The 14776-nt window shown below is 39.9% G+C and overlaps 1 protein-coding gene and 1 long non-coding RNA gene across 4 annotated transcripts; one reads left to right on the forward strand and one right to left on the reverse strand.

Moving 5' to 3' along the window:
- Positions 1-38: 38 nt before the first annotated feature.
- Positions 39-14766, reverse strand: VDAC3 (voltage dependent anion channel 3). Of its 3 annotated transcripts, XM_067312512.1 has the most exons (10): positions 14700-14751; positions 13130-13241; positions 11977-12048; positions 10554-10603; positions 6152-6304; positions 4953-5005; positions 3138-3365; positions 2061-2211; positions 822-879; positions 39-555 (listed from the first exon to the last, which is right to left on the reverse strand). In XM_067312512.1, the coding sequence occupies exons 2-10, from the start codon at positions 13161-13163 to the stop codon at positions 464-466; spliced, it is 891 nt and encodes a 296-aa protein (XP_067168613.1). In that variant the 5' UTR covers positions 13164-13241; positions 14700-14751; the 3' UTR covers positions 39-463. The 3 variants fall into 3 exon arrangements, with proteins under 3 accessions (XP_067168613.1, XP_067168612.1, XP_013802031.1); XM_067312511.1 differs by lacking the exon at positions 13130-13241 and having other exon boundaries at positions 14700-14766; XM_013946577.2 differs by lacking the exon at positions 14700-14751 and having other exon boundaries at positions 13130-13715.
- Positions 2219-10118, forward strand: LOC136994485 (uncharacterized). Its single transcript, XR_010886560.1, has 2 exons — positions 2219-2463; positions 8122-10118. It is a non-coding gene; the product is annotated as an uncharacterized lncRNA (long non-coding RNA).
- Positions 14767-14776: the final 10 nt, after the last annotated feature.

Raw genomic sequence — 14776 nt, forward strand, 5'->3', positions numbered from 1 at the left:
TGCTTATCTGAGCCTTAGTAAGGGGTGAGACAAAAACATTATGTTCCAACTGTGACTGGTTTTATTTCATTCTGATGAAGAACCAAGGTTTCCACTACAACACAGAGATGATTTCTATAAAAGGTTGTGAAGTGTAAGACATGCAGGATGCAATATACTAGAGGGGAGATGTGGGATTTTCTTCCTTTGTAACAAGATGCTATGCTGTCTTTAGGAGCCCAATTAAAACATGAGAAACTAAAGTGAAACGTGGCACAAACATTACAACTTCCATGCATGCTTTCAAGTATCTTCCTTTGAGGTGTTTGCACCTTTTGGACTTCAGTGTTGGGTTAAAGCAATTCTTTGGAAGAGTAAAAGTTCACGCTTCTTGAAATTTCAGAGTAATGTTAAGGCCAAAACCCTCTGGGTATACTTTTTCTTCATCTCTCAGGGCCTATCTGTTGCTTTACTCAGAACTGCATTAAGCTTCCAGCTCAAAGCCCAGCCCAACTTTGTGACCTCCAGCACTGAAGTTCTTGCCATCAATCAAACCTGAGAGAGTCAACTTTACACCTGGAAAAACAAGCAATGACACCAATATTAAAAAAATAGAATGCAGTTCAGCATTTACATTGCTGCATAACTCTCTCCAAGTACTTGAGCCTCACCGATGCTTCTCATCTGCTATAGGAACTTCAGCACATCCTTTATTTCTGTGAACCTATACAAGATTTCTAATGTTTTTTTTTTTTAAATCTATCTATCCTGTTTAAGAGATGAAATTAAAGTAAACCATAACATAGCAATAATTAGACTTGCTACCAGTTGGACTTACATACCAGGTCGAAGGGTGTGAGTGTAACCAATTCCAATCAGGCTGGCATTATTCACTTTAGCCTACAGGGAAAAAGAAATCATTTCTCTGTATAAACACTCAGAATTGTCCCACTGCCTTGAGAAGGCTGCTTACGTGTTAATTCTTCTAGCTTCTTATAGACTAACCTCTAGCAGAGGTATATTCTAATATTTCCTTTTCCCCACAAAAAGTTTCCAGTCTACCCAACTGTAAGTAGGTTCCTTGAATTTACCTCCAAATTATAAAAGGCTTGAGTATTAGTTCCAATCCGTTCCCCACTCCCTCAAATTGTGGCTCATTATTCCTATAGCATGCTCTCCTGTCCTTCACTATCGCATCCTTGTCTCCTTGCATCTTTTAAGGTGTCTAGTTACTACAGTGCCAAAGTAACCAGAAAAGTCTGTCTTGCTCACAAATCAGTGTTCACAAGTTGTTTAGTAGTGGTTTTTTTTTTTTTTTTTTTTTTTTTTAGAAGTGAGCAATAATACATGAATGTGCAAACCTCTTTTTACATTACTAAGTTTTGATCTGTTTACAAGAGTGTTTCCTATTTCTTCTTTTGGCAGATATATCTCAGGACTAAATCTCACTTTAAAGCGTAACAAATGCTTACTACTTCAGTTTTTAGTAACATGCTGTACATACATATTTTAATTCACTCTTTACTCCCTAGTGGACATGTTTTTGTCTCCTGGATATCTCCCTCATTATTTAAGCTTGTTTCTCCCCCCCACCCCTCTTACATCTGTGCAAGAATTTGTAAGTGTTAGTAATAACATTTATCTCAGGACCTGGATTGACTTTTGAGGGTTAAGCCATTTTTAGGAGAGGGCTGTAAGCTCAGCTGAATACCTCCTCTCATTTTACTATGCTAGTTTTACATTATGCATTAGTTAAGAATTAGACAACTAAAGTGCCTCTCATAGACTTCACACTAGTATTAACTTTTAGGAAAACACATTTTGTATAGGCCTCAAGCACAATGGACACACGGGTGACTATTTCACCATGGAGAAAGAATCCTTGAAGGGTTTTTTTGTACCATGTTTCACAAATAAAATGTATGATGTCCTAGTTTAAATTTGAACCACAACAGAACCCACAGTTTGCCATCTACCATACTTTCTCAGTAACAATATCTGAAGAAATTACTTCATACAACTAATTTTCAGCATTTAAGGAAACTTATTTCAAATACTTGCTCATGTAACAAAATTCTCACCACAATGGAAGTCTTCTCATCCAGTTGGTACTTGGCAGCAATACCAAAACGTGTATTGTTACTGCCAGCAGTCCATGCAAGATTTACTGATGTCTCAACCTTATTATTAACCTTCTGATAAATAGACCCACCAAACTCGGTGCCATCATTCCTGTTCGTAATAGATAAAAGTGTGTCAAGACTTTCCTTGTTTAGAAATAGTAACCTTTAGAGTAACCCTCCCTTTCCCACAATCATTTGATCATTATCTCTTCTACAATGAACCAACAGTCTGAATGCTTTCATGGATCCATGTCTATCTACTTCCTAGCTGGAGCTCTCGGACTCCTGCTGATGTTTTTGACCCAAAACAAGAGTGTACGTTCCAGAATGGCAAGGAACTTTCCAAGAGCTGAGCCACAAGGTTTGTGATTCTGACAAAAAAAGCAGAGAACTTTACTTGCTTGTCCTCCTAAGTTAAGAAAACGAGCCTGTAATGATGCATAAAGAGACAAAGCCAGAGGGAAACTTAAGTAAGCTATCATTTTTTGTTAGTTACACTGAAAATGGGAATGAGACCGAAAAGAGTGTTATTGTGGGACAGCTGTTTAAATATACAAAATTTAAAGCTTTTCAGAGCACGTGAACACCAAGACTAGAGCTAAGCTAAACTGATATCTGGAAACACTTGGGCATGATGCAACACACCTCTCTCCTCCTCCTTGGGCATTTCTGAGCTAGAAACTTTCTGGTTGTGGGGAAAGGGTGCATTAGCTTAATCAAAGGCTCCTTTATTTGTACCACCAAAATAGAAGTGAAGCTTATAGATTTTATTTCAAGTTTTCTAAATAAATTAACATTCTAAAGTGCTTTTTTGCCCCCTGCTATCCTGTAAAAAAAAAAAATTACTCTGAAACAAAATCTCAGAAGATGATCAAAAGTTGGAAAGTTGCCCCTGCTTGAACGTGAATTATTTTAAACCAATCTAATCAGCATCCCCCTTCTTTCCACCCATCTTTTACCTCGTACAGTAAATTCTCACCACTCATCTAGTTTGGCTGCTCTGATAAAGTTCTTCCAGGCTCAGATAATACTTACACATTAGTGTGCAGCTGGAAGTCTCCTGCCTTATATCCCAAGGCAAAGTTATTTTGTGACAGCTTAGACTTGGCTGTATCAAAAGCCATCTGGTAGCCAGCAAGCCAGCCTTCATAGCCTAGCACTGCCCAGCCATAGATGGTTGGTCCAGAGAGATCAATGTCTATGTTGCAGCCTAGATTTACATATTCTCTTTTGTAGGAGGTCTTCAACTTCCCACTCTTCTTCCTGTGGAGAGAAACATTCCATTTTAACCCTTATGCTATAAAAGTATAATATATATATATATATATAATTTTAATCATATATTTTATATACATATATACGATTGAGATATATACATACACACACACATATCCCTTAAGGCAAATTAATTAAATAATTGTAACACCTACTGAAAACAGTTACAACAGCTGAAGAGGGCATGGGATAAGGGTGATAGTGGGATTATGTATGTTGTGCCATGTTTTTCTCTAACATCTCAAACTCTCTAAAATCCTCAAGAAGTAAAAAGACAAAAATATTTCTAGATATGCTCAAAACCCGTCAAGTTCCAAATTTTATTATCCACAAGTATTTGCAATGTGTTATGGCATCACCAGTCTCTTTCGGCAGCATCAATGACATCTCACACTGACAGCTGGCTTATTCTTTAGTGACGTTTTTCTGCTCAGTTCTCTCCACTGCTCCTTCACAGGCCATGTCCGTTGTCATTCCTTATTCACTTTGCTCTGATCTTAATGTTTTTATGGCATACTTTAGCCTTTCCAGTTCTAGCCACTCTTCTGCATCCCTGGGGAATTTCCTATGTGCGCATGTTGCTGGATACCTACCTCCTCTACTGAAAGCAAATTTCCTCATCCTCCAGCCATCATCCACTTTTCTCAGCCTTTTTCTCTCCCTTCAGAGAAGTCTCTTTCTTTCTCTCCAACATGTCTTTGTGCTCATCTTGCTATCAATTCAAGCTTAACATAACTGAGACAAAATTTGAGCACCTCACTAAGCCTTCCCCCAACCTCTTTTCTCTCCTGTTGCAAGCGCAACAGAACATGATGCTGCCTGTCACTCGTATTCCAGGCCTTGCGTCTCATCTTTAACTCATTTTCTAAATCCTTACATTCAACCAGCATGTCAAACTGTTTTTTCTGATATGCTCTCCCTGACACTAAAGAAATACTAGTAAATATTTACAAAGCTGTCTCAAGATTCAGGCATCTACAGGCATAAAACCCCCTCCTTTACTGCCTAGAAAAAAAACAATACTTCAAACCTATGTTATTTCACTGTCTGTCATAATACCTATGCTGTTCTACTTCCTTGTTCGGTTGTGCATAGACATCTTTTTTCTTTATTACTCCGCCCATAACCTTCAGAAAGCAGAGTAATTTTGCTTTGTGTTCCTAAGGCATTGACTTGACAGCAGTAGGACTACCATCACCATGACAAAGATGATGATAGTACAAGTTAAGCTTTCCACACAAGACCTAAATGTTTAAGGGAGGAGTTACACAAGTATAACACCTACTCAGAAATGACAAATTTGCAAGTGGCCAAAAAGACAAAGAATCATATTTTGCAGTCCTTGTTCTTCTGAGCCCTGTATTATCCATCACCTTCAAAATGTTCTACAGTGCCTGCAGAACAAAGTTGTCGATTTTTTTTTGATCTAGAATTCCTGCCTCCTACAATATTTGAAAATGATACTCAGCGACAGTAAGTTTTGAGCGTTTACACAATAACCAGAATAAGCATTTCTAATGAGAAGAACAGGGCAATTCTTGAAATCTGTGGGTAAAGGTGACAGAAAATATTTACCCTGTGTTTGGTACAAATACAGTGTCAAGGGCCACCTTCAATCCTTCAGCCAACTGCAAAGAAAAGCAAAGTTGTCATCTGCTCAGAACTCTACTGAAACGTTGTTTTAAATTTTTCCTCCATTACTATAGCTCTACTTCACATCTAAAGAGAAGACAAAACATGAACATAATGTCTCCTGCATAATTTTACAAAAAAAAAAAATCTGAAGATGCTGTAAGATAAGAGATGAGAATTTAGACTTTTCCCCCTCAAAATGAGGCAAGATAACAGGTACTTCATAGATGTGTTTTTTCATACAGGCAGATTTCAAATCTAGCATCAACAAGAAAAAAAAAAAATGGAGAAACTGTATTCAAGAGAGAAAAGTGTTCAGTTTATGTTTATTTATTCTCTCTAGTTCCATCAATCCACACATAACCCAAGAATCTCTCAGAATCTATGGGCTCTCAGAATCTTTTAAGACTGGACACTACTTCATAGGCCAGACCGTGTACCTAGCTCAAGCTGCTCCACCCTCATTTTGAGATAAACAGCCAAACAGACGAGAGCACAGACAAAAGTACAAAACTACAGCTATGCAAATAGCGATGAATACACAGCAGCACAGGGCACCACAGAGCATTGAGTGAAAAGCATAAAGCCATCACCTTTGAAAAGGAGTTGTATATTTTGAGACGGCTGTACACAAGAAACCCTTTGCTCAAGCAATGCCAAGTTGCAAACACTAATTTTAGTCTTCAACTTTAAGGCACCCAGAGTTAAGTCCTTATATATTAGGGAGCTTAAAACTGAGAAACCCTTCTTTGTTTAAAGATCAACTTTAGCTATATAGAGCTGTCACTGCTGCAGTCATGCATGAAAACCAAGAAGTCCCCTTCAGAGTGGATAATAGTGATATTTACTCAACCAGCTAATTTGATGTGCCTGTATCTGCGATGACTGTGCCTTTGGATCATTATGCAGCAGCACTTTGAAGCAGGGGGATACTTTCACCAAAAAAAACCAAAAACAAAACAAAAACAAAAAACCGAGAGATTCATAATGCTCTGTCTGTGCTTTCTGCAGATACACTGTATCTTCTTTCTTTTCAGTTCTCCAGATAGTTTTGTGCAACTTTTACTCTCCAGTGTTTTCTGCTCAACTCTGTTTTTCATGCCAGCTGCTGAAACATTTTCATAATATCTCCTTCCTCTTACCTGATCCTCCACAGACACTTCTGTTCCCAGTGTGTTGTCTGTGTTCCACTTCTGGGTGAATGTAAGTCCACAGTCTTTGATCTTATATTTGGTCTCTAGACTCCCTGAAGCCTTGCCTGTGTCTGTGTTGGAAGACCCAGTTGCAGTAAATTCCTGCCAAGAGCACAACATGAGAATCAGCACTCATATTTCATACATTCTGTACATCTTCTCTGTTGCAGATTTGTCCTTTACTGAGATGTGCTGACAGAGACCTGAAACTTGCTTGGGTTGGAAAAGCACTATTATACAAAGACCTGTTGTCTTCACTTACTTTTCATCTGCATCGTTATTTCATCACCTGGCTCCCCCTATAATTTTTATGATCACACTTTTTTCCTAACTTATCCCTCACAAAAGAAAAAAAGCAGTTTGCTGTATGTTTTTCTACTCCGAAATTGCAATTATTATTATGACATTCAACAACTCACTCTGTACCTTCCCATGGATCCCTACACACATAAAGACAGGTACTCACTTGGGATACAAAGCTTCTTGTATCCCTGGGTTTTCTCACAAACTTCTCTAATTTCCTGTATCATATTAGCAGTACTGTCCCAATGGCATATCAAATAAATAGCATCTATTACACTGTTCTAGAAATCCACTCTACCCTCAACAAATGCAATCCTACATCCAACTTAGGCTACCAGATGAATAGCTGAAAAAATATTTTAATTTTTCTCTCATTTCTCCAGACATCTCATGTTTCTTCCTTGTCATTCTTCAGTGAAAACGGAGAATGGACAGACACTTTCTGCACTGACTACTACCCCCTAACATTGTTGTCCTCCTGCCCTCTATACTGCTGTCACTTAAACCCTCAGCTCACACACCATGCTTATGACTCTAAGACCTTCTCCCTCAACCAAATTCTCTGTCATTACCTCTGTCAGTAACTACAGTTCAGAAGCTGGGCCATCCCTTTGTAGGGTACCTTAAAATTGTAGACCTTTTCTGGTATCCTTCATAGTTTCAGAACATAATTTGACCCCATTTGCAGCTTGACATCTCTCCATCAGGCTGGTCCTTCACAGACTAGTATAATCGAAATAACAATTTTGAATTCTGTATAATATATACTCTTGTGTAACACACTCTGTCCTACACTCTTCGACAAGTTCCCCACACATTGGAGCCTCCTGTTAACTAGGGGACACAACGTCTTCATGAGCATCTCTCCTCTTGGAATTGCTCGGAGGTAGCCTACTCCGTGTTTCATGCACAACAGACTACAAGGCAATGGGTAGGCATATTTTGGCAGTAAACTCAAGGTATACCAGCTAAGTTTTAAGAAGCATTTGAGAACTGATCTCATTTCAGTTGTCCTCACCTCTCAGATACTTCTTTGAAAGAAGATAATTAATCTTTGCCATTACATTTCCAAGTCGTCTCTCTTAAAATTTAAATATTGAAAGATACAGTGCTTACAGTATCCACTGCCAACATGTCCAAGCTTTGAAACCCTAACTTTTAAGATTTGGCTTGTTTCAGGACAGTATTCCTGGATGGTGAATACATTACTTTCACAATTTTGGGCTTTGCAGAGTGCATAAAGATTGTCTTTAAATGGTTTTGGACTGCCAGGGAAATACTGCCATAACATTCCTAGCACATCAGGAAAGAAAATGAAATTTACTGTAGCTAATGCACTACCACAACAAAGCACACCAACTTTACTTCACATCTATCCAGATAACAAAAGTACATGATGTAAGTCAGGAAGTGAGTGACTGTCTTTTAAGACACGTTCACTACACGCTCCTCTAATGTCACTTCCACAAACTTAATGCAAAGGCATCAAACCTGCATCAGACCTTAGAAGTACTTTTTTATTCTAACCTTAAGGCAAGTAAGCTGATCAAAAAAGGCTTGATTTGTTTCTCAGATCGGGCACAGAAAAGGTTTTAAAATGGATTTTTTTTTTTCAGCCAAAAGGAAACAAACAAACAAACAAACAAGAATTGCGCTGTTATGGTCAAAAGGATTTTCCTAGCTGTCAGAACTATCAGAAGCAGAAGGAACACAGGCAAGATTTGCTGCCATCAGTCTTTAATTGTCAAAAGCAGAGACTTCTGATTGAACACCATCTCCAGTAGAAGCATTTCTGAAATTTTCTGAAACTGAAAACCAAACTCAGTGAGGCTCCATGTCACACTCCAGTCTGAATCAGTAATCAAGCTCAACTTCTCATTGCCCGTTCATTCACGATGGCTGGCATCTTCAGGAACACCATGCACAGAATCACAGATGGTTGAGGTTGGAAGGGACCTCTAGAGATCATCTAGTCCAACCCCCCCGCGCAAGCAGGGTCACCTAGAGCATGTTGCACAGGATTGCGTCCAGACAGGTTTTGAATATCTCCAGAGAAGGAGACTCCGCAACCTCTCTGGGCAACCTGTTCCAGTGCTCTGTCACCCTCACAGTGAAGAAGATTTTCCTCATATTCAGATGGAACTTCCTGTGTTTCAGTTTGTGCCCATTGCCTCTTGACCTGTCTCTGGGCACCACTCAAAATAGTCTGGCCCCATCCTCTTGACATCCTCCCTTAAGATACTTGTATACATTGATGTAATACATTGATAAGATCCCCTCTCAGTCATCTCTTCTCCAGGCTGAAGAGGCCCAGCTCTCCCAGCCTTTCCTCATAGGGAAGATGCTCCAGTCCCCTAATCATCTTCATAGCCCTATGCTGGACTCTCTCCAGTAGTTCCACATCTCTCTTGTACTAGGGAGCCCAGAATTGGACACACTTACTATGCCAAACCTGTTACAGTCTGTGAAAGAATTACAACTGGTAGAAAAGTTGATATAATGCTTCAAAACCTTTTAAAACTGCAATGGTTGTGTCCAAGTACACAGGAAAAAAAAAAATTCTCTATCAAAACAAGTGGAAGTCCAAAGTTACACTTTCCTCCCAAACTCTTCTCCATCCCCAAAACATATTTTGTTGCAGCCAAATGCTAACTAGACACACTTTGGCACAAAGCCAGAAGCAGTAGAAAACTTTCTTGATTTCTCTTCTGCTATTTTTCTTGTGTTCTTATTTTGGACTGTTGGGCAGACATTACAAATGGCTCTACAGGCATGAATCATGCAGCTGATTAAGAGCTATGGACACAGTCAAACTTCATGACACAGATGACAACATGACTAAAAAAACCCAACAGATTATGAACAACAGTATGGATCATTGAAAAATCTACTAGAGAAAGCAACAAAAAAACCCCACACCAAAACAGTCACTATTCTTACCAGCTGGATAAATATCCAACATGAAAGTTGCATGGAAAAGGAAAAACACATTTTAGCACTTAAGAATATGGTTCTGCATAGTCTGTTACATTCAGAAGACAATGTAGATAACTATTACCATATTATTTGAGAATCAAAGCTTCCTGCCAGGAAAACTATGCATATTCTGAGATGTCAGTAACTGATTTCAGTCACAATAAAGAGACCACACAGTTCCTCACGCCCACATGTGCCTGCTACACAATGCAAGTAATCCATCAAATGCTCAATTGAGACAGCATACAATAATGCAGCTTTTTACTAAAGGAATGACTTAAGTCATTTATGTAACATGAAGGCAAGAGAAGGAGGGAGCTCAAGCAAATATGGTTATGAGAGAGGCTGAAAAGCAGCACAGGCCAATCAACCTGAACAGCACTGAATGCTTAGCACACACAGAACTGAGACTCAATGCCAGAATAAGCCTGTCTACTGTAGAATATATGCCTGTGGTTATAGACCAAAAACTGCAAAATCCATTCTTGGCTTTACCAATCTTCCTGTGAAATCACAAGGAAGTTAAGTTCTATTTCTCCATCAGTATTACAGGGATTACAATGTTTTCTAGTTATTTGAAGTGCTGTAAAGCTTAATTAATGCTTATAAAATGCTCTAAAATGCTACATAAAAGGTACTGTAGGAATACTATTTATTTTTAATTAAGTCTTGCATTGTAGGCATAGAGGAGATGACTGAAAATGAAGTTAAGTCAAGTCTGCTTCTTGGTCTTTTGGATAAAAAGTCAGTTTGGAGTCAAAAAATCCTATAAATCCTGCCAACAATGGCAGAGGAACTCAACTACATTCATAAGCAGAAGTGAGAGCCATTTAGGGTGAAGGAACTCTTATGTTTGGAGATGTGGCAACAAGAATTCTTGCACACCACAGGAAAAGAAGTACCGATATATCAGTTCTACATATCATTGTAGAAACACATCAGTTAGCTACAGGTTTTACAGTGAGAACTGAAAGAGTAAAGCAAAACCTGCTAGCAAGTTATTGCTACCATTTCAGGAATCTGTCCCCCCCCTTGCAATGCTGGTGATGCTGGAACCCCCCCCAAAACTCACCACTCCACTGGAAGACTTGGTCTTCAGCTCTAACTTGACCATTCCAAATCCTGAAAATAGAAGAGTACACAGCTTCTGTTTCACCATAACATTACAAACAAAGCCTATTACTACACTCCAAAGCACAGCAGGCAGGGATCACTGGCCTGAAAGCAGCCAATGATTTCAATAGGTGTTGATCTTGCTGAGGAATGATTAAGGGACTAGGACAATTCAAAGTGGATGGGTTCCTTTCCCATCAGGATACAGCGAAGCAGAAGCAATTTTTTCTTTAAAAGGATATTGAAGTTGTTCTTTATTTTTTGTTAAAGGATTAGCAGGGACTGGTAATTTTTCAGCACATAAGGGGCTATTACAGCCACGTAGTCCATAGCCATGCATAACACAGGCCAGAGGTTTTTACCCATGATTTTCCTCATCAATTTCTAGTAAACTTTTGATAAGCAAAGGCATATTTTCAGAAGATTCTATAACCATGACTTAAAAGACTTCCAGTGATAGGAATTGACATGCTTCTTAATAATTCATGTCAATATTTGCAGCAGTAGTGATGACATTGCTGTGACAGTCTCAGAACAGAAGCAAAGCAATGTTTATATACAAAGGTGCATCATATACTAAACCAACTATTTGTAGGGAAAAAAGCAAACAAGCTTTCAGGCATGCAGTTGCCTTCTCAACAGATAAACAGAAAGCAGGAACAGAAATTTGAAATAGAAGCAGGAACCTCAAACATCCATTATTAGATCTCTCCAACAAACCAGCAATTTGAAAGAAATGAACGGTTAGCATTCATAAAGCAAGAAGAGACGCAAGTCAGGAAAGAAGTGATAAAGTTGTTAATATCTGTGGAACAGAGAAAGAAAAGTAGTTATCACTTCTGAGGCAAAGTATATTTGCACCATGTTTCTAGTTGGAATTTACCAATAATTTCAAACGATCCACCTGCTCTTAAAATATTTGGACAGGTTAAACAGCTACCCATCAAGTATCTCCACCTTCTGTAGCTGTCTGCAAACTGTGATCAATTGATATGGTTACAGTTTCTTCTAAGCAACTCGATTTACTTTTTAGTCTCTGACTACAAGGCAGGAATTTTTCTTTTCCCCTTCTTGGAGAAAAATATTTTCAACTTTCTTCAACCAGTGCTGTGTAAATTGGAAGATGAAAAACACAACATTCTTCAGAGACATGAAGTGCATCTAAGTTAGAACTCTTAACTTTCCCCTCTATTTTTTTACTTATTGCAGCATTTTCATGATACATGGCCACATTTGAGTTTCCGTACAGGCTAGACGTGCCATCCCTCTGTTCAATTCCTACCACAAGCTACTTAATGGATATCTGAGATATTAATTTTTTTCCCCCCCAAGACTCCCAAGAAATATATGAAAGATTATCAAACCACAGTCATGTTACTTACCATATCCCTTATTGAATACATCCCTGGCAGATTTTCCCAAGTCACAGTATGATGGTGGGACAGCCATTGGGTCTGAAACATATTGGAAGTTGTAAGAATCTAGATTTAACAGTATAAAATCTAAACTATATCCCAAGCATTTATAAACATGTATGACTAGTACCCTCTATGTATTTCACGAATACAGAGATACAGAACTGCAAGACAAAAACCTTTGAAGTGTGTTCGGAAAAGTCAAGCTTGTGTCAATGTTCTTTTACCAGAACCAAAAAAAAAAAGCCCACACCACAAATTCATGAAGTTATAAAAGGCAATCTGCTATTTGAATCACTGAACCCCAGGAGCAGTATTGCATTCAACTGCATACCTAGGCCTCATATTCTGCTATTATATCACAAAAAAAACAACTGAAGGAAGCATCATCACTGTTCCAACAACAAGCAAACATTGCTTTCATGACAGGTACCTTTCTGACAAGGACCCCAAGAAGCAAAGACACACTAGCACCCCCCTCACTACAATTAGTTCACGTACATGTAAAGATACACCTGCCCCAGAAAAGAACAGCCATCACAGATGATGTTTTTGTTTGATTTCAATGGTAACTGCCACTTCATCCTTCCTACAGCTGAGCAACAACTGACACCAGAAATCTCTGATCCCCACCTGTTATTATATCAGACTGAAAGAGTGATCTAATAAAATAATAATGCAAGCAAAATATGTGAAGTCTTTAAAATATCATCACTCCTCTTCCCCCATTTTAGCTGCTTATCCTTCCTTTCAACTATACTGGAATGCTGCTGTTTAGTACCCTATTTCTTATTGATGGTGTTCTGATCTTGACTCCTGCTTTCAGCAAAAATCTCACAGATATTCCTTTGACCTTTGTATAACAAGAAGTCTATTCCTGCAGCACCTTCTGACATTGCTTTCTAAAAAACCAAAGTTAATCAAAACCCAAATAGCTTTGCAAAGCACTCAGCTTCTCTGTCATAAATGCAACAGTATCTGTATTAGCTAAGTCCTGCTTTCAGACAGTTAGCCCTTTCCTAAAATGAAGTTTTCAGACAATTTGCATCCTCTGGTGGACAAAGGCACTATGTTCAATGACTTAATAACTAACCTGTACTCTATATCTATCTATATATACCTGTGGGTTTAGAGGATCTAAAACAGCTGGCCATCACTGCAGATTCCTTATTCGAAAATTAGGACATAAAACAGGTACTTCGCAATATGAATATGTAAAAAGGCCTTTTTACCTGTCAAACATGGAATAAAAGTAAAATCAGTGAATCATTAATGATGAAAGACACACAGAACATGTCCTTTTACAACAGCTTAGTTTAAGTTATTACAATAGTTTTGGCAACACAGCTATGGAGTAGAGTTTATCTTTCTTATAAAAGATTGTCTTTTCACACAAATCTCTCAATTCAGAAGTTTCAACACGTTTTAAATTTCTGGTTTTTTTTAATAGGTTTGTCAAAATAGCTCATTCCACTCATTTCAAAAGCCTAGTAACTCAGATTTATGTAGCACAGCTGATGCTTGGACATTTTAACAAATATGCAAGTACTGCATACTACATATGCAGTAACTGCCTAATATGCTCATGAACCTCACTTTTCCCAGCAAAAAAACCATATGAAAGATAACTCTCTGCATGAGAGTTCATTAGATACAAAAGCAGAATAAGAAAAGAAATGCTACTTTCCTATTCCTTATTTTAAGCATCTTGTTTTTAAACAAGTTCTCCTTAAGCCTGTGCTCCCCTTCTCCCCCCCCCCCCCCCGCAACAATATAAATTAGTACAACAGCCACAGGAAAAAAACATCAAGGCATAAAAGGTTGAGGCAACTGATACTTAACGTTGCCATCTTTAAATGCCGTACACAGTAAACCAATGTCTCTATATAAACTGCAAAACATAACAACAAATTGTAAATTACACCGAAGAAAAAAATATAAGAATGCCCAAAGTGGCCTACAGAGTAACTGCAAAAACAGAACAAAACAAAACACCCAAGAAAGAATAATGAAGAAAAGTATGCGAAAAAAATTAAACGTTGAGATGCCAGTCTCCTTCCTACTGACACTTATTGCGGCAATACTGGCCATGACAGCTCTCACGCACCCTCCGGCAGAGGGGGAAGAGAACAGCAATGCGCAGCATTAGCCTCCGCGATCACCAGGCTACAAACCAACGCCGCAACGCGAACGCTGCGGGAACAGGGTGCGCTCACAGCGAGCGCGGCGCGGCCTCTGCGCGCTCTGCCGCCGACGGAACAAAACGCGATGGCTTAACGGGGCCGGTTCCGCCGGGCTTTCTCCCGAGCTCGCGCTGCCTCCGCGCAGCGATCTCCGCTAACCAGCGGAACGACGGCGCCTGGAAACACCCGGTCGCTGCCGACCACGGAAGCGTGTTTTCCTGCCGAGAAACCGGAGCGCCGGCAAGGCCCCGGGCACCCGCGGGGCGGGAGCGCCCCGGGCCGCGCCACCTCGCCAGAGGGCACACGGAGACACTGGCCGCCGCCCCCGCCCCTCCGCGGCAAGGTGACCCGAGGGACGCCAGCCGCGGCCCAGACCCGAGGCCGCCGCCGGGCTGCGCCACGACAACGACCGGGACCAAAGGAGCGAGCGAGCGAGCGAGCGAGCGAGCGAGCGAGCGCGTGCCCCGGAGATCGCCAGACACCGCCGCCGCCCGGTCCCCCCGCTACCTGCAGGCCGCGCAGCTCCGGAAAGAAGTCTCGGCGCCCCCCAGGCCCGCATGCGCAGCGCCGCTGACGACACCGCG

The sequence above is a fragment of the Apteryx mantelli genome, chromosome 29 (assembly GCF_036417845.1).
Source record: "Apteryx mantelli isolate bAptMan1 chromosome 29, bAptMan1.hap1, whole genome shotgun sequence".
Lineage (NCBI taxonomy): Eukaryota > Metazoa > Chordata > Aves > Apterygiformes > Apterygidae > Apteryx > Apteryx mantelli.